Raw genomic sequence first — 21,480 nt, forward strand, 5'->3', positions numbered from 1 at the left:
GCGTCGATTCCATGGCGCTTGCTACGCTGTATTCCCAAGCGGCGGCGACGGTGCCTTATATGCCGAAGTGCCATGGGCTTATCATTGATCATAGAGCGCGACCGGAGAGCACTGAGGAGGCGGAATGGGTTGCGCAGCAGTTGCGTTGGAAGTGTGAGATCTCCAATCTTGTAAATATGGTCTTTACTTACAGCATGTAGTGGGCATGGAGGCCTCCATAATTCCCCTCACCTGGCCAGAAGAGCACCATCCTGCCGAACGATTCGAGACCGAAGCCCGCAAGCTCAGATACCAAGCGCTCGGACAAGCGTGCAAGGAGAAGAGGATCAAGTTGCTGATGTTGGGACATCATGCGGACGATCAGGCGGAGACTATCATGATGCGACTCATGAACATGCGGTTGAGGTCGGGACTGCGAGGTATGCAGGGCGTGGAGTGGATACCTGAATGCTATGGCATGTATGGGGCATACCACAGCGGTGGTCTACACGCTGAGAATACGAAGGCACCAGATGTTCCGAATCTGCCATACCCCGTGGAAAAGGGAGGCATACAGATTGTGCGGCCATTGCTAGGATTCGAGAAGAGCCGCCTTATAGCAACATGCGAAGAGCACGGCACGGCGTGGGCTGAGGATAAGACGAACCAGAACCGGACCCTCACATCGCGCAACGCCATCCGGCACATATTCAAGAACCACCAGCTTCCAGCCGCACTCACTATAAAGTCCCTTATGAAGGTTTCCCAGCGTATGCAAGCCCGGCTCGAATCGCACAAGAGAGAGGCATATAAACTTATTGACAATTGTCCGATGAAACTCGATATTCAAACGGGCGCTCTCATTGTGCGATTCCCACCTACCGAAGCTCTCCTCGGCCACCCCATCGTCACCGACTCTGATAAGTACCACGCGCGAAACACCGCGTACTTTCTGCTCGAACGCTTCGCCGAGCTTGTCACTCCACGAGAGCGAGCGCCGAGAAGCCAGCTAGCCAACGCCGTCCTCCAAATATACCCCTCGCTATTGAGCGAAGACGAGACTGAATTAGGAATCGATCCCACCAGATCCGGCATCAGCAAGAACAATTTCTGCGTCTTCGGCGTCTGGTGGCGCCCGTGGAGTCAGCCGTCCCCTTTCGACGGCCTGACATCGCAGCCGCATTCCCAGGACTGGCTCCTCTCCCGGCAACCGCTAGATCCACACGAGAAGGACAGCCCGGAAGCAAACATCGCCTTCCCGCCCACTGGCGGGCCGTTATCGCTCACCAACACGCCCGCAGGAGGGGATTGGCACCTCTTCGACGGCCGCTTTTGGATCCGCGTGGATAACCGCACAAAGTGCGAGATCATCCTTCGCACTCTCAACGACTCTGAACTGCACGTGCTCGCACACAACAAACCTCCTGGTCGGAAATTTACCGTGCAGGAGATATCCCTCGTCGCCAGCAGCCGCTACCACAGGGCTGCGCTTGCACTCATCAACCCGACTGAACTGCGTCGCCATCTCCCAGCGCTCTTCCTCAAGGCCGATTCCGGCGAGGAAATTCTTCTCGCTCTGCCGACGCTTGGCTCACGCTCTACTAATCTCGACCCCTCTCTCCTTCCACGCGCCTGCTCATGGGAGGTCCGCTACAAAAAGTGTAACTTTGGGCGCCGCTCCGTTGAGGACATCGTCGTCCCTGGTATCCGCAACGTGCACATAGAAGCAGAAGAACAGCGCTATCGCAGAGAAGCAGGAGGAATAAAACGACTAAAGCTGAGAACGGATGCCCTGGCTGGGGACGAGGGTATGCGCGATGCGTTTCCCGGGTTCAAGAACGCAGAGAAGGAGGTAAGACTAACGAGGGAGGGAAGACCGCGCAGGGAGAAGAAGCGCGGGCCGTTGGAAATGAGTGAGAGCGAGAGGGAGGGATTGGCGACGTTCTTGGAGGAGGATTTGCAAATACGGAAGCGAGAGAGTTATAAGCTCTTTGAGGAACCGAAGAAGGAGGGGAGTCGGAGGATAAGTTGGGCGGACTTTGAGAGTAGAGTGTAAAGATAGGAGAGAGGGATACCCACTGTAGGTACCATGTACAAATATACACGAGTCACTCGTGCGTCAACTACGAACCTTGTGTATAAAATTTGGGGCCGATAACACGCTTGGCCTAATGACCGACGGATGCTTGTGACTTTGGTTCGCCGGAGCAATGCGAGGATTAAATGTTGTCTTTGCGCTTTGGGGCTTCGATTGCGCCCATCGGGCTTTGGGGGCTTATGCTATGTACAGTTCCTCTCCCTCTCTTTCTTTCCAACCTCATGCGCTCTCCTATCCTCCCCTCTCGTCCTCCCCTACGCCAACTTCCCCGGCACAAACGGCAATCCAGCCGACAACCCGCCATCCACCGCCCACGCCTGCCCATTAACCTATCACTCTTATTAGCTTCTTCCATGATCACTACCCTGGCCAACGCAAATCAAAAGCAAAACTCACATAACTCGCCTCCTCACTCCCCAAAAACAGCACCACGCGCGCAATCTCATCCGCCTGCCCCCCACGCCTCAGCGGATTAAGCTGCCCAATCTTCCTCTCCGTCCCGCGCGCTCTCGCCGCCTCGAACGTCGATTTCGTCATGCCCGTCTCGATGAGCCCGGGACACACGGCGTTGCAGCGGATGCCGCTGCCGGCGAGCTGGTACGCGCACGTCTGCACGAGGCTGATAACCGCCGCCTTGCTCGCGCTGTAATCCGTAGGCCCGGCATTACTGCGCAGCCCCGCGACGGACGCCGTCGCTATGATACTGCCGCCTGGATACGGTTTCCCGGGCGAAGTTTCCAGCATAGCGGCGCGGGCGTACTTGACGGCGAGGAAGACGCTGAGCGCATTCGTCCTAAGCGTCTTCATAAACCCCTCTGTATCCTCGTCCCAGAAGACCTTCCTGCTGCTTATCCCCGCGTTCGCGAAGAAGACGTCGAGCCGCCCGTAGGCGGACAGGGCTTCTTGGACGATTTGCGCGACGGCGGGCTCGGAGGCGGCGTCGAATTGGCGCGTGTGGATGTCGACGGAGGGGTAGAGGGAGGAGAGTTCGCGCTTGTGCGTTGCGAGGTGCGTGGCGGCGTAGTCGCAGAGGAAGAGGGCGCGCGCGCCGTGGCGGGCGAATTGGTGGGCGCTTGCGCGGCCGATGCCGATGGGGGAGTTTGCGCCTGTTTGTTCATGGGGTTTAGTATTGGTGCTGTACTGTACACGGCGGGAATGGAATGGAAGAGGAGGGGAGGGAGACGACGTAACCTACCAGTTATGATGACGACTTTGCCCTTCACACGTCTATACATCCCCACCCATTCCGTCAGCGAAAGCTCTCAATCTTCTTCTAGTTTGGACTGCATTCAGGACCCCCGGCCAGCATACTCACTTATCCCCCAAATCCCCCGCTATACTCCTCACTTTCGGTATGTCTTCGAACGTGCCCGGGTCTGGGAAGGGCTCGGACAGCTCTTTGCTCAGAGCTTGCTGTTTGATTTTGGGGTCTGCCGGCATCGTGATGGGTGAATGGGTAATTGGTATAGTAAATTCGGAGAAGAGGGGAACGCGGTAGAAGGAGGTAAGGTATTGGAATAGAAAGCCGGCGTTGAGAAGGTCGGAGCTGAAGGGAGCTTCGACGAGGGGTTGCGGAGTTCGCGCCGGAGGTTTGCAGCTCTGGGGAAGATGCCGAGGTAACTTTTCGGGGTCGTCTGGGGATACATGAGAGCGAGGTATTCAAGGCACGGTGTATAACAGTTTTGACACTGATTCGATTCTACTGCTAGTGCTTACAATATACAGAATGCCGACGTGTCCTATCCACACGCATAATTTCAGAAAGCCAACCACGCAAACGCCGTACCATGCCCCTATCTCAATTTCGAATCGACAAAGAATCCGCCTGTTGATAAGAAAAGCAAACGGAGTGAATCAATACTTGTCTTGCGCAAACTCCCAACACCGCGTCGGAGAGGCCATAGTAGTCGAAGAGAATGAGAGGAAAGGAAATGGGTACTTCCCAGAATATGTACGTGGAACGCCATGCCATGAATGCAAAATGCCTCCTCTTATGCAATCTCTCCTTTTGGAAACACATTAGATAGAGCAAGTTCAAAGGCTGACGTACCCAAAGTCATCGTTGTTAGGCGCGTCCATCCATCCAGGGCCAACCTCGCCCATGCCAGGGCCGTGATTATGATCTCTCGACATTCCCTCGCCTTCACCACGCTCAACCCAATCTTTCTCGTTAATATCGCGCCAGATGCGCTGGAAGTAGAGTCGAAGTGACCTCAAACCACGCAGGTAGCCGCGGTCGACGCCGTCGGGATCCCTTGGCGGACATGAGACATGCTCGGGTAGCCGATCCTCAGCTGTAACACAGTTCGCAAAGTCGACGATCTTTAATTTAATCTCAGGATGGCTCTTCGGTGTCGGGTTTGATGTCGGACCTGTCAAAGGAGACGTAGGTCGAGAAAGGTCCTCTGTGCTGGAGTTCGAGAAACCATTCGGTAGGGGCGAAGGCTCCTTATCCTTCTGCTCTCCATCCCCGCGGTCATACAGCATGAGCAGGCTGCTAGCATAGAAGCGGTAACCTGGCAAGCTTCGAATCATCCCTTCTAGTGCGCTGATCTTCTCCAGGATAACAGGAATATGGCGGATTGCTGCTTTGTATCCATTACCGTCCCAGAAGAAGCGCTTCAAGGCATCCTGAAACTCCTTTCCGGCTTTTAGGTCGCGGCCATAGTATTTGTCTTCGAACACGTAGCTTTGCGATTTGACGTTCCAAATCTGCATACCACACACCCTGACACCAAGCTCACGACTAGTCGTCATCTGGCACTTGCGGCGCTGTGATCGTTGCTTCTTTTCGTCGGCCTCAATGCCGTACTGACGAGTTCCCATCTTGAGATCGAGCACGCAAGGCTTTGACATCCCCGCCGTAAGATCTTCAAGGAGAAGAAAATGCTGGACACGCTCGTCAGGCTGTTGTTGAGCTTCTTCCGGGTTGCCTGGTTCTGGGGTGGCCGGTGGCGTGTTTTTCGCCTTTGGAGTCACGGGGGCAGGGAGCATTGTGCCTTCAGGCGCACTCTCCTGGCCATGCTGGATTGCAACTTCGCGAGTCCGATCATTATTACCACTTCTCACTTGCGGGGGAATCTTAGCATCCTCGTCCATAGCGAAGACCTCCTCTTCCCCATCGCCTCCGTATCCTTCTTCCTCATAAAACTCCAAATTAGACCTCCGGTCTGAATCAACGCCACAAGGTCGACGTGTGAGACCACCACCGGAATGACGACGTCGAGGAAGCGTAGAGGATGGCGGTGGAATAACTTCCTTCTTCACGATATAGCTAGCCTCATCGGGCAGGCTTTCTGCATTTGTGCCGGCCATCTGACGGTGAGCTTCGGCTTTGAGCACCTGCTTTCGCGTGGATTCTTCAGCAGGTATACTGACTTCGGAAACGTCGGCGCTGTTTCTACGCATCGATGGCGCCGATCCCGCAATGCTATGTGAATCGACCTTCAATCTGCGCGGTGGCATGCCGTGGTGGTGATGACGGTGACGGTGGTGAATAGGTGGAGGCGCAAACACCTGGCGCAGAACCTCCTCTTGCAGTTTCCTGTTGATGGTGGTAACACCCCAGCTGCTCTGCTGCTTCATTTGAGGCCGCGTTTGATTCTTTCCGTAAGTGAATCCGATATCACTCTGGTTCCTGCGGTGGTATTGCGAAGGGAAAAATGAGTTGCCTGTCCATGGATCGGGAGTGGCAGATCGTGGCGGCACCCGAAAGAGATTATCCGGGATGATGTGGCGATTGTTCTCGAAGACCACCTGAGGTATGGGCATGCTTTGCTGTGAATGGCTAACCATTCTAGGTAAATCGTCAACTGTCCCACCGTGGCTCGGCGCGGTTGACTCCGGTCTTGACGATGCAGGGTCGGCAGTAGTCTGGGAAGCGGAAGCGGAGTTGCCCGCATCGACCTTGGCTTTGTCCTTGTTGGTCTTCTTCCGCTTTGGAGCTTTGCGATAAGTTACGTTCAGAACACCAATGTACCTAAATCGACAGCACAACGTTAGCGCAGTTCTAGTAGGGGGTGTCCGCGGGGCGGGAGATGATATCTTCGCTGACGTCTCAGCTTCAAAGCTATCGTAGACATGAACGAAATGTTCGTACCTTGGTAAGAACTCTAGCAGCTCAGGGTGTTGCCGCTCGACTGTCTCGTAAAACTCGTTCTCTCGGTTGTTGAGTTGCTTGCACACAGCTCGACGAGAAAAGCGATACACCGTTGTATGACCGCCAACCTGATGATCGTACGGCTTCAGCTCGACTGCACCAAGCGGGGCAGGCGGCTGAGCCTGAGTCAGAGTCGAAGTCGGAGTTGGAGGTGGAGGCTTCTTTCCCTCTTTGCGCGGTGTTGCGGTGGGCGTCGTTCCTAGATCATCAGTCGCACTAGATTCATAGTCCCGAACGGATCTTGAGGAATCCGCGAGCGAATCATAGCCAGATTCGGCGGAGGTAGTCGCTTCGACGATAGGAGAAATGAGCGACTTGCTTTCTTCCTGTGAGATAGTAGCTGTGGTTGAGATGTCACCATGCAGGCATTGATTTGTATCTTGAGACTGTAGAGAAATTTCTACTTCTTGGGGAGTCTTTACAGCCTCTTCGTCCTTGGCCCAGACCTTGGGCGCTTTGCCTGCGCTGACTGAGGGTCGTTTCCGAGCACTTTCGATCTCTGCCTTCTGAGCCTCTACTTCGGAGGGAATTTCCTCAGGCGATTTCAGCTGGCGATGAGGGAAGTAGAGGGCCGACGAGATTTGCTCTCGTTCGGATTCATCGTCTTCAGAACCGTGAGAGTGGTCGGCACTCTCATCGCGTGTGACTTGGAAATACTCTGAGGGCTCGTGCACTTGAGAGACTGGTCTGCCTTGTGGAGCATACAAGCGGATCTTCTCGGCGGCAGCAGTAGGGAGACTCCTCGAGAAGGACGATCCTCGGTCAGCGCCTGGAGTAAGATTGTGAAAATTCCGAATTTCTTCGAGGAGTCGCGCAGGAATCTCGCGTTTCGAGCGTTCTTCATCGGCTTTTAGTGGACCACCCATGCCTTCCTGGGTCGCAGGAACAGTGTCAAAATATGAATCAATTGGACCGTTCTGAGGCGACTGCACAACAGACGAGGCACGAGAATGCCACTGCAGTTGCTCCACAAGAACACTGGCTTCCGACTTGACAGATCCGTCCTCTTGATGTGTGGGTAGGCTCCTCTCGGTGGGACGGCGCTCCTTTGGACGGCCCTCTCGTTTCTTTTGTTCTTCTGCGGCATCGTTCTCCTTGAACACGCGCAGGTAGTGGCTTGCTTTCCTGCTCCTCGCAGTTGCCGGCTGCTCTGTTTTGGCGAGCGTTGCCTCGATCTTCTTATCGACGTGACCGTCTCTAACCAAATTCTGACCTACCCCCTTGTGGTGGAGGTAGGGCTCAGCCTTTCCTTCTCGCCACAGCCTGTTCTTTATTCTTTCTTCGTTTTCTGCAATTTTATCATCTAACGGCGCGGCAGACTGCACGGGGTGGTGGGGCACGGTGGGTCGATGCACGGGTGAGTCGACGGGGCTCATGAACGGCGGTGGACTCTGGCGCAGGTGTTCAGAGCTCATGCTCGATACGTCTCGTCCGCTCGAATTGAAGTGGGTCGAAAGGAGGCCCTGGTGGTGCTTTAAGGTGGCGTGTAGTTGTGGGGGCCGCCGCTGGCGGAGGACAGGCGCGTCTGTCAGTCGCCGCGGAGGTGACGCTGATGCTGCCATGTGTGAGGGGCCATGGTCGGAAGAATTGTCGTTTGTGTCTGGCGTTGGCGCGCCGGAGGGGGGGGAGGACGTTGGACTGTCGGCGGGCAGGTACGTGGTCGCAAAAATACTGTCGCGCTCAGACAGCTGAGGCTGGTCGACAGTTGGCGTCCACAGCTGCTCCAGGCCAATGGGCGCCGTCTTGGAGCGGCCCGTCTGCGAGAGGGTCTTTGGCGTCACCTCTTCGGGAGCGGGCCAGGAGGGTTGGGCAGCTCCATGGCCGGGGGTCGGCGGTGGATTTGATCTCACCGATGCGGGGGGTGAGACACTTCTCGGGACGTGCGAGAGCTGTGACATGGAGTCGACATTGGTCAGGCTGAGCTCCTTCAGCGGCGGGTGCGTGGTGGAATGTTTGGCAGATATTGCCAGAGGGCGACCGGGGGGCGGCGTGAGGGCCAGGAAGACGGTCGATGGGCGGCGCGCGGGCACGGCGGGAGCTAGCCGCGGCGGCTTAACGTGTGTGCGCGGTCGAGCCGGTGGCAGGGCGTGCAGGGCGTGTAGTGTGCTGGCTACAGGGGCAGCGGAGGGTGGACTGTTGAAGGCCAGTGATGGGTCCACGTTCTGGTGTTGTGTGGACAAGGCCACACCCAGCGGTGGCGCAGATATTACACAAGCGAGAGCGCTCGCCGATGACGTCTGGGCGACCGCACGGCTCACTGCAGGGCGCGGGGCCGGCGTCTGAGGCAGCGATGGCAGCAGCGGGCGGCTTTGGCTCCCGGCGGTGTTTGTTTACGGAGCGTGCAGTTGCTTTTTGGCCACCTCGCGCGCCCGCTGCGGTCCGTTATCATGGACGGACGGTGCTGCCGATGCACCAGATGGCCAAGACCGGAATGTTTCTTAGAGTGACAGGAAAACGCGTCCGTGCACCGTTACTCGGCACCGCGCCGTGAAACCATCACCTTACGTACAACCATTCACCGCGATATTGCCGGAGCACCGGCCGCGCCTGTCACGGAGCCAACGTGGTTGAACATCACAATTCATTGGAAGCCGTCCAGTTACCAAGCGCCTGTAGCAGCGCGGTCGTATACAGGCTATGATTCATGCTAAACCTTGACCCTCGTGCGACTCATGGCCACCAGAGCCCCTTCCCCAGAATTCCCTCATAAACCGGCCGCTCTCTCCATGGCCTCAGCTATCCATGATCGTGCCATATCTGATGAGGAGTCGCATCGTCCGCCTCCGGCCTCTGCAGCAATATGCAGAATACCCAAGCTCTTGGTGGTTATCGTCCAATCACTCCGGAACGTGGCCTCCTCACCGCAGGACGACGACCAGGGCCTCTGCGTCCACAACGCAAGGAGCCTCGACCATCATACTATTGCTCGAGTTGACCTCAGAATTCCGTCCACCTGTGGAGTCTCCGCCAAGCCGCTCCAAGAAGGCCAAAGTCGAACCAGTAAAGGAGTGCGGGTCTAGATAGGCACGGCATGCACTTCAGCAGAAGAACTGCGTCTCAAGAGCTCCATCGCAGTTCGCGGGGTAGTCAAGTCATGTCATTATTCAGATTGCGCAAGAATTGATCCGTAAAATCAAGGTCGCCGTTCGGACCTGGGCCATCCAGTGACGTGGGAAAGTCCTGCTGAGGAAATTCAACGTCTTGTCTCAAAAGCTTCGGTCCCTGGAACGTCGACGGGGTCTCCTGGGATGCCTTTTCCGATGCGGTACCTCGGAAATGCACTTTTGAGTTCCTCTCTTTGAGCGGGATCCGCTCAGCGGAAGGCGTCGGACTCTTCGCACCGTTCTCATGGCCAACATGACCATTTTGTTCGCCAGTGGGGAACACGGCAAATCTCAGACCGCTGCCGCCTTGCACCCGGGGGGGTTTCTTCTTTACTGTACTGAAAGCGAAAGGCGATGCGGCTGTGAATAGGTCTTGCGTGCTTATCGGTGGTTCTCGAAGGACGCTGTCTGGCGAATGTAATTTCTCCAGCTCCGCGTTGAACGCATGGAAAGGAGTAATCGCAGGGCTGAGCTCCATCGCGCCCTGTTGTGGCCTTTCATTCGAACCATGTTGCCAACCACCCGGAGTTGCTGATGCTGGAGATGGAAAAGTCCCTTCCTGGAATTCCAATTGCGCAAGCATTATGGCTGCCTGCGTTGAGTATTCCGAATTTCGGCTGGATCGGAAGCTTTGCTGTCGCTCCTGTTCGTTTGTTGTCTCTGTGGGCACTTCGTACACATCAGGACGCGGCGTTCTACCTTCGTCCGGGGGAGTCAAATTCTGTTGAACCTTTTTAATAGTCTTGCCTGTGTCCTTCCCAAGCGCCGGTGAAGAGCTGAATTTCATGGGCCGCGGCTTCGATTTTCTAGCGCCCGTGCCTTTCGGCTTAGGAACTCCAGGTTTCCTGTACGTGAACCCCTTAGATGAGGCGGGAGTGGGTGACGCAACGAGGTCGTGGTGCGGCCGCTTTCGTGATGCGGGCTCCTTTGAAGCTGTGCAAATCGCCTTTTGGCTGTGCCCAAGCGTAGCATTTGACGGGAGATCCCTTTGTAGGCATCGTTCTGCGGAATTCTGAACATCTTCTCTCGAAGGACGGCGAATGATTCTCCTTTGGGCGCGTGCTTCTTCGACGGCGCGCAGCGCAAGCTTCGTAGCGGAGCGAAGCCCTTCCAAGATCGTAGGATCTGCCTCATTGAGACATACAACGGCTGAATTAGCGATGTGCCCTATTGGATTCGCTGGCCCGATAGGAGGTGTCTGGAGAACAAGCCGACCCTCTGTGGAGCCGACCTCGTTCGTCATCCAATCACTCGGCATCAGTCCTTCATTATGCGTTGTAGGCTCTGTGGCAATATTATCCACTTGCGCATACTGAAGGATTTCGCTTGCATCGTTCGCTCCATTGATTCTTTCACCACTGGAGTTAACCTGGGTACGCGAAGGGTTGGGGATGTTGGCTGGGTCGTGCGGAGCGGTGATAGTCGTATCGTTGCTGGTAGTATGTTTAGTCGTGCCCTTAACAGAAGAGCCATTTCTTCTTAGGAGTGGTATATCGCCTCGTGTGGTAGACATGGCGGTGACGGGTTTCGCAGGAGAGGATATGACCATGGATGCAGAAGCGCTTGAACCCCGCTCAGCGTCCTGCGCCTGGATTCGGGATGGAGGGGAGTGAGCCGCGCTTAGAGGAAGCTTCGGCGGTGCAAGCTGAAGCCCTCCTTGTGCATCTAGCTGGCGGTGTCCACTTTGCGCGCGCGTTGGTGAGGGATCATTGTGGTTATCCTTAGGTCGCCCAAAAGTTACTCTTCCTTCCAATACAGGGCGTCGTAGCCAATGTAGGTTGCTCTCCGAAGTATCATTGAGTGTTGTTGTATTGGCTTCTGCGCTGAAGAACTCTGTAGCCCCTGAATCATCTCGCTGTGGTGGTGGGAGGCCTGGGGGCGGCGCCTCCGCCTGATCTCGAAGCTCGACTGCGTGCCCAACATCTTCTAAAGCATCACCGACGGCCCGTGACGTCTCCGGAGATGGGAGCGGGGACAGCTTGCGGGTGCGCGCGACTCTTTTCTGGGACACGTTTTTCGAACGCACATTTTTCGGATTTGTGCCCTGATTATGATTAGAGTCCGCTAGAGTTCTCTTTCGTGATGCTACTTTCTTCTCCTCCTGCTTCGCTTTCGCCCAGGGATTCTTCCAGCCCTTGTTGAATGGCCCCCGCAAGCTCGCAGACAGTATGAACGGTGTCCTTCCCCGCAAGTACTGGGTCGCGATTGTCTCAATTCTTCGCCGTTTCGCGGCTCGCTGTTCGGGACCATATTGCTCGTCGGAGATATCGTCGATGCGGTCTTCGGGCGTCGGAACGATGCTACCGAAGTCGATGCCATGCCTCAGCTGGACATGCAAAGAATGGTGCATGGCTTTCGGTCTTTAGATAGCGCTCCGTCGGTCTCGCTCGTGCAACGCTAGTCGAACGTTTCGATTCTGGGTTCCGCTTATAATAAAGAAGAGCCTGCAAATGTAGGTGCAAATTAGTAAGTGCGTCGGAAGGAGAAGGGTAATCAGCATCCAAGGCATGTCTCAGCCATGTCTTTTGCACACCTCAGCTTAAACTCTAGAATGCCATACCTGAAGACCCTTAGTGTCTGAAGAGATTTCGAGACACTTGCCTAGGTGTACCGCCACGTTAGGCATCCGCACATGGCTTCGCATAGAACTGAGACATGCTGGTATGAGTACCCAGCCTTACGTACCAAAGAAGAGAGCGCGTTTCTTTCCGTACTGTGTCTCCAGTCGCGGTTGTTGCGCGGTAGATATGAGGGTTGGGCAGTGCGTGTGGCATATCGGTCTCGCTGGGTCGGTCGTGCTTTCCGTCGCGGGAACAATAGGAATCCAAGTAGTTTCGTGGCCCTCTAGCAGCTTGCGGACGGCAAACGGCTGGCGGTGAGGCCGTTGCGTTCACCTCTCCCAACCTTCACCGCTGCGCGCTTCGCGCGTCCACCGTGAGCCTCAGTGTCGTTGTCTGGGCGACGGCTTATCGATAACACCGCCTCACGTGCGCACACCTGCAACACCATAACCCTGCCACTTTTGGGACTCCAATCCTTGCATATTGATACACCGGGCTCTACACGCGTTATTCGCTACACCGACTGCCATTGAGGTACCCCAAGCACACATTATGCCTTCTGCGCCCGCATAGCTTCCATCTCGACGCGTCTTGCCGGAAAACAGCACCGTCAACAGCCTCCGCGAAGAATACACCGACCGCAAACATGAGCCAGCCATGGCTCGAAGACCTCTCAGAGGAGTGGATTCCCCAGCCCACTCCTCAGTCGATCGAGCACGATGCGAGCAGTGCTATGGCGCCCCAAACCTCGCAAAGCGTACCACCCAGGCCGCAAAGCCGCCTTCCCCGCATGAGGAACTCGTCGGGGTCCTTCTCTGAGATCCAGGTCCGACATGTCGCCAAAGATCTTCGACCCCCAAAGCGTAGGAGCGCTCTAGCTGAACGGAGCCTTAGCGACAACAACATTCCGCCCTCTGCCTCTGCCGACGCGTCGTATATTACATCGTCCCGGTGCGCCTCGCAGTCTTTCCCCGCCGCGTCGCTCGACTCAGTCGTATACAACGGCACTGTAGCACAGAAAGCGCCCACACAATCGCCAGAGAAGGACAGACCGGTCCATGACACGCCGGAGTGGAGAAGGAGGTTGCTGAAGGGCGAGATCGGATATGGCGACCAGAAAGATCTTTTCAGTCCGATGGGGCTCGAGAATATATTCCAGAAACCCGCTGGTAGCGCTTCAGAAGAAAAGCAGCCTAAGCGCAAACTTGGTATGCTCAAAGTGCTTGGCGCTATACCATCGAGCCCGCCGCCCTGGCCCTCGGCGGACCGTGAGGATACATCGGTGGTAGACGAAGGCGACGCGCGGCATGACTTGAACGAATACCCGGGCGAGCAGAACACTGATCAGGAATATCATGAAGATCCTTCAAATCAGCGAATAGGCGAGTCGTTCTCTACGAACGCGCCAGCAGTCGGCAACGAGGGACCCCCCCGAACAGTGAGCGGCCAAATCGAATTCGAAAACGAGAATTTCAGTCCCGTCTACCTTTCCACGAATCTCAAGGTTGGGTCTGGCCCTAGTTCAATTCCCAATTTCAGAGGATCCGAACTTGCCAATAGGCTACGGCACATTGGCTCACCACCGCGCAGTCAAGGTCCCATGCCTATCCCGGAGGACTCTCTCAGGCAGAGTCAAGGGGACTCGTCTTTTGCACGACTTCAGGATGATTCCCTGCCTGAGGATCTTCCAGCCGGGACTCCCGACATCGTGGACGTCGGGCGTTTTGTGGAAGTGAAACGAGGGGGATACTCAAGAGACGGTTCTTTTCGAAGAAGACCCCTTAGCCCATCCCCCCAATCGAAAGCCGTCGCGCGGAGCAAGATCGAAATTGAGCTCGGTTCCGAAACCAACCTAGCCGTAGGTACCCAGGCGGAGGATGGTGTTGATGGAGCTCCAGAAGCTGTTATGCCAAAGACCCCGCGTCGCCAGGAGCGCTCGAAGCACCCTAGTCCCGAACGAACCAAAAGCTCTGGGAGCCCTTTGAAGCTATTCGATGCTCACGATACATTCACAAGCAACCGCCTCCAGAGGCGGCTCAGCCAGCTCGAGCGCAAGCCCAACAACACCGCGTCTAGCAGCATACAAATGAATCAAAACGAGACAACGAAGATTGTCCAGAAAACATCGCGGTTAGGTTCGGTTGAGGAACTGAGCATACGGAAAGGAGCTGGCCCAGCTTCAATTTCGAATGATCAGTGGAGACAGCAAAGAGTGGAGACTTTTGGACAAGGCCAACTGAACGAATTCCGATTTTCTGGAGACTTCTCCGTTCTCTCTTCCCAGGAATCAGAAGGACAGAGCGCACCGGACGAGTCACCTTCCACAGACGTTGCCCCACCGGGCAGCCGACAACCTCTCAACTTCCACTATGATACGTCTCCGATCTCCCGAGAACCCTCCAGAGCTAAGAGGCAAGGCCTCACCCGAGTAACGAACCCCTTCCGAGGAACGAGCTATACCAGACCGCAGGCTCCTCAGCGACCGTCTACTACGACCGAAAACGAATTATTAGAAGCCCAGCATGAGTACGCCGAAGGTAAACGAGGCCCAACTTCTCCGTTCAAGAACCCCACCCCAAAGCGCAGGAGAACGATACACTCAGTCGATGAAGACGAGGATGAGGTCAATGATACTGGTATGAGATCCGTGAAGGACTCACACATTGCCATGCAATCTGTAATTGGAAGGAAAAGGAAGGACGCCCGTCATGACCATTCCAGCAACATTGCAGACCCCGAGGTGCTAGCTCGTCGACATATTCTACGACCTCGAAACCCCACCCCAAGTCAGAGGAGGTTGGACGAAATACACGCAGAAATCTTGGAAGCAACGGAAGCATTCATCCACTCTTCACCAAAGATGAATACTATTCGAGAGCACATAGACCCTCCTGAAGAATGGGACGCCCCTCCAGAGGAGACTCGCGCGGCCATCATCGCAAATGAAGTTGCTGCTTTTAGTATGAAGAGGCAACAAGTCATGCGTGACGAGAGCCGTAAAAAATCTGTCACAACTCAGGACTTCTTGGACGAAGCAGTCAAGATCATGGATTACATCCGCGCCAAGGGCCGGCCGTCGAGCGGCTTGGGTAGCCTGGAAGAGACAGAATCGGAGACGGCAGACATACTGGACAAGAATGGGTATCCTTCAAGTTCGTTGACCTTTGATCGACCGCCGAGTCGAGAGGGGCGGTTGTCGGCATGGAAAGAGCCCAACAAGTGCGAACTGGATCCCAGAGTGATCAACCACCTGCGCAAGTTCCAGGAGAAAGAATCGGATGACATTCTGGGTTCGTCTTTCCACTCCTTACGCTTCTCGCGCATGAGGGGGCCGGCGTCGCCAGGAAACAGTGTCATCGTCGAACAAGACGACATCCGTATAACAGACAACCTAGACCGACACAACGGGGACATCGCACCCGAGGACGACCGAACCAACTCACAGCCAAGGACTAATGGGACTCACCCATCTACCGGTTCGTCCATGGGCCAAACTATTGCCACCAGCGCATCGCGTCGATCGGATCACGTGGCAACATTAGCACCGGAAGCAGTCGCTCATTTAATTCCTAAGGAAGTAGCAGGGATGAGCTTCGATCGGGAGAAGAAGATTTGGGTCCGTCAGAAAAGTCCATCAAGAGAGGTTTGCCCAGACGAGGGTAACAGTGGCGCCGGCGAGAGTGAGGACGATCCATTTGGCAATATTCCGGACCTTACCGTGGACGAAACAGCAGAACGTCTGATGAACAGCGGTTCTCCGGCCCGGCCACAAGCCACTGCTGAGACGTTCTTAGAAGACTCTGAAGAAGCAGGAGTTGGCGACAAAGTGCGCCCGGTCACCCGGGATGGCAAAGATATCCCCGTCGCTGATACCAGCTCTGTCCCCTCAAAGGTATCAAATTTTGCCTGGAGCTTCCCAAAGACTGAAACTCGAGCCACATCCTGGAGTGACCAAGCAACGAGGACCGTCCGTTCTCAGAAGGTTCAGCATATACCGATGACACATGCTATTCCGGAATCTGACGAGGACGATGTAGAGCATGAGATTAAGTACTTCGAAGGCCGTGGCTCGGCCAAACCTGTAGTAAATGGCAGGCTCCGAGACATCACGATATCTATCGCCGAGCGAGATTTTGGGGAGATGAATGAGCATCAGCATCACCCAGCAAGCCCGCAAAAGAGTACTCATCAGCATTGGATTTCGAATCATGATCAGAAAACCCAGGCAAGGGCAGCAAGATGGAACCATGCCAAAGGCGCAAAGTCCCTACCGCACGCTCCAAATACGCGGAGGCCAGTGTTTGGGGATGATGGCGAACTCTCGATTCTCGAAGACCTTCCATCAAGGAACTATCGGATGCAATTGTCAATGAGCGTCTCCGCACCCGTTCTATCCCAACATGACGCGTTAGTACCTGCTCCATCGTCCCCAGCCAAAACGGACGTTACTTTCATGCTCAGCGACTTGCCAGAGTTTACTCTGAACCAGATCGACGAGTGCGAGCTTCCGAACCGCGTCGTCGTCAAACACGATGGGCACAAGTTTTCGAAAGCTCTTGAGGACCGTTACGCTCTAGGTACAGCGGAACTGGTGAAGGCATTGCAAGATGTTGAACCTGATGAGCCATACTGGGAAGACCTTCGCGAGGTGGACCTCCATGACAAAGCTTTGACTAACCTGCACCGCCTTGACGAGTTCTGCTACCGATTAGAGGAGCTCAATGTCTCCAACAATAGCATAAGCCAAGTGAAGGGGATTCCTTTCACCATGCGGCGACTACGAGCGCAGAACAACTGCCTCACTGGTCTGACTTCGTGGTCGACTTTGTTAAACTTGCAACATCTAGATGTATCGAGTAATAACATCGATAGCTTGGATGGGCTGAGCGAACTTGTTCATCTTCGCACTCTGAAAGTCGACGACAATGAGATCAGGTCACTCGATGGTATCCTCCACCTTGATGGCTTAATGGAGCTCAGCGCGGCAAGAAACCAGATTGAGACTATGGACTTTGCGAAAGCCAATCTGTAAGTCTCCTTAGATTTTGAAGACCCCGACAATAGATGCTAACGCGTGCTCAAGGAAATCTCTGACGGACATTGACCTCCGCGGTAACCGGCTAATGGAAGTTCGGAACCTGCAATGCGCACCGCAGCTCCAGCACCTCAATCTTGGTACGTCGGGTTTATCTGTCATTGTTCTCAACTAACGAGAGCAGATGACAATTGCATTGAAGAGTGTCCCGTATCCGACACGCCGGCCAGGCCATGCAATATGCTGCGATCCCTCCGCATTTGCCGGAACGGGTCTACCTCTCTCGACGTGAACAATCATTTCCCGAAGTTAGAGTCTCTCTACGTGGACGGCAACGCGCTCACGGACGTCTCCGGACTGGAGCACCTCCGCCACCTGCGGACCTTCTCAGCACGGGAGCAAATGCTAGACACTGATTCAGATGCGGAGACTTGCGTCGGCAACCTCGTGAGGAATCCGGATGTCCGAAATCTCTATATCTCCCTGAACCCTACGCGCGGCCTGGAGATTTCACAGCACCTACTGAACCTCCAACGGTTGGAGCTGGCCTCAATGGGCTTGAAGGAGCTACCGAATGACTTTGGACAGTTGACACCCAATATCCGCTCTATCAACCTGAATTTCAACTCCATCAGAGATCTCCGGCCACTCCTCAACATCAAGAGACTCAGCGAGCTGCTCGTTGCAGGCAACAAGCTCGAAAGGTTGCGCGCGAACGCGATGGTGTTAGGCAAGTTGCCTACTCTCTCGAAGCTTGATTGGCGGGACAATCCCCTTACGCTACGATTTTATCCTCCAGCGTCCGAGAACCGCATTATGTCACTCCGTCAAAAGCCTTCAGATGAACAGACTACGGACCGCTTCGTCCTTCCCAACGGAGACGCCGATGATGATCAACAATACCTCTCGCGCCTGGACTACGAGACGCGAATCAGACGGAGAGTGTCGGAAATGATGCTGGCCAACTTCTGCAGAAATCTCAGAGAACTCGACGGTCTCCCTTTCGACAAAGCCCGCGTCCTCGTAAAGGACGATGTGTGGGAGCGGCTCCTCTACCTTGGTGTCATCCAGCGCAAGCAACCGGACACTACCGATGAAATTACGGAATGACGAAGATGTGAGAAAGGAATCCCAGCAAGGCCGGGAAGGGGATGCGGGCAGATGATCACTACGCGTGGAAGCGGAAGTGCCCGCCAGCGGTGATTGAGTTTATGTCATGAATAGAGTGGGTCTTTTCGCGGTCACATGGAGTTTGGTTGCTTTTGGGAAGCTCGCGTGGAGTATCAGGTACCCGAGCATTTTTGTACGATATCACGCTTCACAGCAGAAAGTGGGGGTCCACAGCGCCTCAATATGTCGTGATGAAGTGTATTAATAATGAGAAGAGATCTGCATGATTATATCTCTTGCATGTTGTGACTGATGAGAAGAAATGGATCCGTGAAACGACAGTCGCAAAAGCTGAAGGAGGCGGCGAGTCTAGAGCCGCGGAGTGGTCCGGCTAGAGTAGACGTTGAAACGGTCTTGCCATGGCCCGTGCGCCGCGTGCATATCAAACGACCCTCCCGTGACATACCTGCCCGATGTTAAAGAGCCCACCTGTTCCTTTCTCCTCCTCCTGCCATGCACACCAAATACTACAAGCCCAAACATGTCTTCCTCCCCCAGCGAGGCAGAGCAGGCCGTCCACCTCGCACAGCGGGCTATCGACGCCGCCAAATCCGGTAAATTGTCGGACGCCGCGCAGTACCTGCGACAAGCGTCGACTATCGCCCCGCAGCACCCATTGGTCAAGCAAGCATGGGTCCAGCTGAGAGAAGAAGAGGAGAAGTCCGAGCTACTTGCTGTTTGTCGGGTCTGGGTACGGACGCGAGACGAGGAGGATGGAGAGAAGGCATTAAAGCTGGTTAAAGGGCAGAGTCTGAGGGATAAAGAGGCGGAGCAGGCAATGGATATTCTGTACGACTTCAAGGGCGAGGATGATGTGCTGGACCATGTGACGGGCGAGTTGCTGCGGTTTCCGGGGCCGCAGCGGTGGCTGGCGAAGCTGATTAAAGAGCACCCGACGCAAGCGTACTACGAGTTGTTCGAGCGCGGAGACGACAGTATCGATGGGCTACTGAAAGTCTTGCTCAATAGGTCGGTGTGGCCGACCGATGAGGCGTTTGTGCAGGGCCATCGGGATTGCTTTATGCTGAGTTTGGCGATGATGATGGAGGAGGCGCTTGAGCATCCGGAGCGCGCTATGAAGGGCATTGCGCAGCTGCTTGCTCATTATGCGGAGCATCTCCATGGGATTATTGATGCGGATAGCTTCGATGTTATTCTCTGTTCGCTCGACCTCCGGCTCCCAAACAGCCTCCGAAGCCACGCAACTCTCGCTACCATCAAGCTGTTCGAGCTCGCACCCAGCACCGCGCAGGATCTGGTCTCGAAATTCGTCACGAAGCGCGTCCAGGATGGGATAGCTCACGAGCTCGTCGTCGCTTTCTCTGCGGCAGCTGCCATCTTCCCGATCACGACGCCTGCAGCTGCAGCGCTCTTCCTCACAGACGGCTTCATCAGCACGCTAGTGCCCCTCGTGCAGAGCAAAAAGAGCCAGAAACTCGAACAAGCAGCCCTCGAACTCATCAGCGCCGCCTGCGTCGAGAATAATTGCCGCGACGCGATAAATCGACACTGCAGAATGTGGCTCGAAGACCTCGTAGCCTCCTCGCCCGACAAGAAGCGCTCGAACCTTGCCGCCCTCGTTCTTGTCAAACTCGGCGAAGAACCCGCTCCATCCGAAGGCCCAGTGATCATCACCCCAGGCAAAGTTGACCAAGACGACCTAATAGCGAGCTTTAAATCCATGGTAATCTCCTCCGACAAATCCAGCAAACAAGACTCCATCGAAGGCCTTGCTTACGCCTCCCTCCAACCCAAAGTGCGCGAGGACCTCGCTAAATCGCCCAAATTCCTCAAGCGCCTCATTGAATCGATGAAAGATCCCTCTGGACCCGCGAACATTCTTTTCGGCGGCCTGACTATCTTCTCGAACCTGACTTCCTTCCTCCCCATCCAATCCGAAGAGGAAAAGCGCATGGCCCAACTCAAAGCATACGCGAACGTGCAGAAGCCCTCGGACCCAGACCCGCTGCTCGACGAAGCACATGTCACCGCACGTTGTAAACGCGTCCTTGACGCCGGCATCGTGCCCCTCCTCGTCACAATCTCTAAAAAGGCATCGCCCTCCGCCCTCGGACAAACAGCTTCCATCCTGCTCTCCCTCTCCAAAGATACCAAAACTAGAGGCATAATGGCCCAACAAGGCGCCATAAAACTCCTCGTCCAAATCTACGACACCATCACCTTGGACAAAGTAACCCCCTCCCCCTACCCACCAAACATGGCTCCGCAAACCGCCCAAGCACTCTCCCGCATCCTCATCTCAACAAACCCAGCGCATATCTTCAATGCCGCCCTGCCGCCGCAATCTGCAATCCGGCCCTTGATCTCCCTACTCATTCCGAGCGAGTCCTCCGCATGGCAACTCCACGCCTTCGAATCGCTCCTTGCGCTCACGAACCTCGCGTCCATGGACATGCAGACGCAAAACCACATTATTCGGAACGCCTTTGATATCGTCGCCGACGACCTCCTGCTCTCCCAAAATACGCTGCTGAGACGCGCAGCCACCGAGCTCCTCTGCAACCTCATGGCCGCGCCCCTCTGCATCGAGCGCTTCGCAGACGGCTCGCCCCGCGCAACACACCGCTTGCACATCCTGCTCGCCATGACGGACGTCGACGACGCGCCCACCCGCTCTGCGGCCGGCGGCGCCTTGGCCATGCTTCTCTCCGTCGACCCTGCGATCCCGGAGCTGCTGAAGCAAGAGCGGGGCGTGGAGTTCTTGCTCGAGCTGTGCAGGGATGAGAACGAGGATATTCGGCATAGGGGGGTTGTGTGTTTGCGGTGCGTGGTTAGTACGAAGGAGGGGATTGAGGTGGTGAAGGCGAAGGGGGGGATTGAAGTGCTGAAGGGCTTGTTGAAGGAGTCGAGGAGGCAGGAGGTGCTGGGGTTGGGGGTGGAGACGCTGAAGATTTTGTTGGGGCAGTGAGGGATCGATTGATGGGGTAATTTGTGTTTAGAGGGGATGCGAGGGGTAGGGATGGGTTCGCAGATGCTAGCTTATATGACTATGGTCGGGATGGAATGGAATGGCGCGATTGTAAAGGTCGGCGGGCATTTGTCATGGATGGAAATGGCTTGGCTGTTTGTTACACACCACATTTAGAAAACTATGAATTCTCTCTGTAGCGAATCACAAGAAGAGCGTATCAAGTCTAGGATCATATATATCGACTCATTGTATTGCGCTGCACCAGCTATAACCACCCATGCCGTAGCGCGCGGTCTTGACGACGAAGCAACTGCTTATCTTCCCAAGGTACCCAAGCAGGGCGCCGGTATCGCGAGATTAGTCAACATTCGCCGAGTAAAGGTCTAACACACTCCATCTACCAGTCGCTACCGTACTACGCCATTCGCCCTGCAGTGTAAGA

The 21,480-nt window shown here is 55.4% G+C and overlaps 6 protein-coding genes across 6 annotated transcripts; 3 read left to right on the plus strand and 3 right to left on the minus strand.

The window, feature by feature from the left end:
* Positions 1-11: 11 nt before the first annotated feature.
* BU26DRAFT_415396 (uncharacterized protein) lies at positions 12-2,035 on the plus strand (the record flags this gene model as incomplete). Its single annotated transcript, XM_033823111.1, has 2 exons — positions 12-153; positions 201-2,035. 2 exons carry the CDS (start codon positions 12-14, stop codon positions 2,033-2,035), a joined length of 1,977 nt encoding a protein of 658 aa, XP_033690575.1.
* Positions 2,036-2,204: 169 nt separating this feature from the next.
* On the minus strand, positions 2,205-3,505 carry BU26DRAFT_512540 (3-oxoacyl-reductase-like protein). The gene is made up of 3 exons (XM_033827402.1): positions 3,273-3,505; positions 2,474-3,183; positions 2,205-2,406 (listed from the first exon to the last, which is right to left on the minus strand). Exons 1-3 carry the CDS (start codon positions 3,310-3,312, stop codon positions 2,332-2,334), a joined length of 825 nt encoding a protein of 274 aa, XP_033690576.1. The 5' UTR covers positions 3,313-3,505; the 3' UTR covers positions 2,205-2,331.
* A 606-nt stretch (positions 3,506-4,111) lies between these two features.
* Positions 4,112-8,623, minus strand: BU26DRAFT_471201 (SAICAR synthase-like protein; the record flags this gene model as incomplete). Its single annotated transcript, XM_033825374.1, has 2 exons — positions 6,177-8,623; positions 4,112-6,056 (listed from the first exon to the last, which is right to left on the minus strand). The coding sequence occupies exons 1-2, from the start codon at positions 8,132-8,134 to the stop codon at positions 4,112-4,114; spliced, it is 3,903 nt and encodes a 1,300-aa protein (XP_033690577.1). The 5' UTR covers positions 8,135-8,623.
* A 206-nt stretch (positions 8,624-8,829) lies between these two features.
* On the minus strand, positions 8,830-12,129 carry BU26DRAFT_598451 (uncharacterized protein). Its single transcript, XM_033835026.1, has 2 exons — positions 12,026-12,129; positions 8,830-11,784 (listed from the first exon to the last, which is right to left on the minus strand). Exon 2 carries the CDS (start codon positions 11,688-11,690, stop codon positions 9,324-9,326), a length of 2,367 nt encoding a protein of 788 aa, XP_033690578.1. The 5' UTR covers positions 11,691-11,784; positions 12,026-12,129; the 3' UTR covers positions 8,830-9,323.
* Positions 12,130-12,389: 260 nt separating this feature from the next.
* BU26DRAFT_598452 (uncharacterized protein) lies at positions 12,390-18,327 on the plus strand. Its single transcript, XM_033835027.1, has 3 exons — positions 12,390-16,929; positions 16,985-17,076; positions 17,121-18,327. The coding sequence occupies exons 1-3, from the start codon at positions 12,548-12,550 to the stop codon at positions 18,044-18,046; spliced, it is 5,400 nt and encodes a 1,799-aa protein (XP_033690579.1). The 5' UTR covers positions 12,390-12,547; the 3' UTR covers positions 18,047-18,327.
* A 138-nt stretch (positions 18,328-18,465) lies between these two features.
* Positions 18,466-21,265, plus strand: BU26DRAFT_536090 (CRO1 protein; the record flags this gene model as incomplete). The annotated part of the gene is made up of 2 exons (XM_033831326.1): positions 18,466-18,479; positions 18,605-21,265. The coding sequence occupies 2 exons, from the start codon at positions 18,466-18,468 to the stop codon at positions 21,033-21,035; spliced, it is 2,445 nt and encodes an 814-aa protein (XP_033690580.1). The 3' UTR covers positions 21,036-21,265.
* Between the last annotated feature and the right edge of the window lie 215 nt (positions 21,266-21,480).

This window comes from Trematosphaeria pertusa (genome assembly GCF_010094035.1).
Source record: "Trematosphaeria pertusa strain CBS 122368 unplaced genomic scaffold BU26scaffold_1, whole genome shotgun sequence".
Taxonomy (NCBI): domain Eukaryota; kingdom Fungi; phylum Ascomycota; class Dothideomycetes; order Pleosporales; family Trematosphaeriaceae; genus Trematosphaeria; species Trematosphaeria pertusa.

Bases quoted from the DNA above. Each gene is read 5' to 3' on its own strand.
- BU26DRAFT_512540 (XM_033827402.1), bottom strand. From the start codon at position 3,312: ATGTATAGACGTGTGAAGGGCAAAGTCGTCATCATAACTG. The intron at 3,184-3,272 runs GTAGGTTACGTC...ATGAACAAACAG, and splicing joins CAAAGTCGTCATCATAACTG to GCGCAAACTCCCCCATCGGC. The intron at 2,407-2,473 runs GTGAGTTTTGCT...TAAGAGTGATAG, and splicing joins GGAGTGAGGAGGCGAGTTAT to GTTAATGGGCAGGCGTGGGC.
- BU26DRAFT_598451 (XM_033835026.1), bottom strand. From the start codon at position 11,690: ATGCACCATTCTTTGCATGTCCAGCTGAGGCATGGCATCGACTTCGGT.
- BU26DRAFT_598452 (XM_033835027.1), top strand. From the start codon at position 12,548: ATGAGCCAGCCATGGCTCGAAGACCTCTCAGAGGAGTGGATTCCCCAG. The intron at 16,930-16,984 runs GTAAGTCTCCTT...CGCGTGCTCAAG, and splicing joins GACTTTGCGAAAGCCAATCT to GAAATCTCTGACGGACATTG. The intron at 17,077-17,120 runs GTACGTCGGGTT...TAACGAGAGCAG, and splicing joins GCTCCAGCACCTCAATCTTG to ATGACAATTGCATTGAAGAG.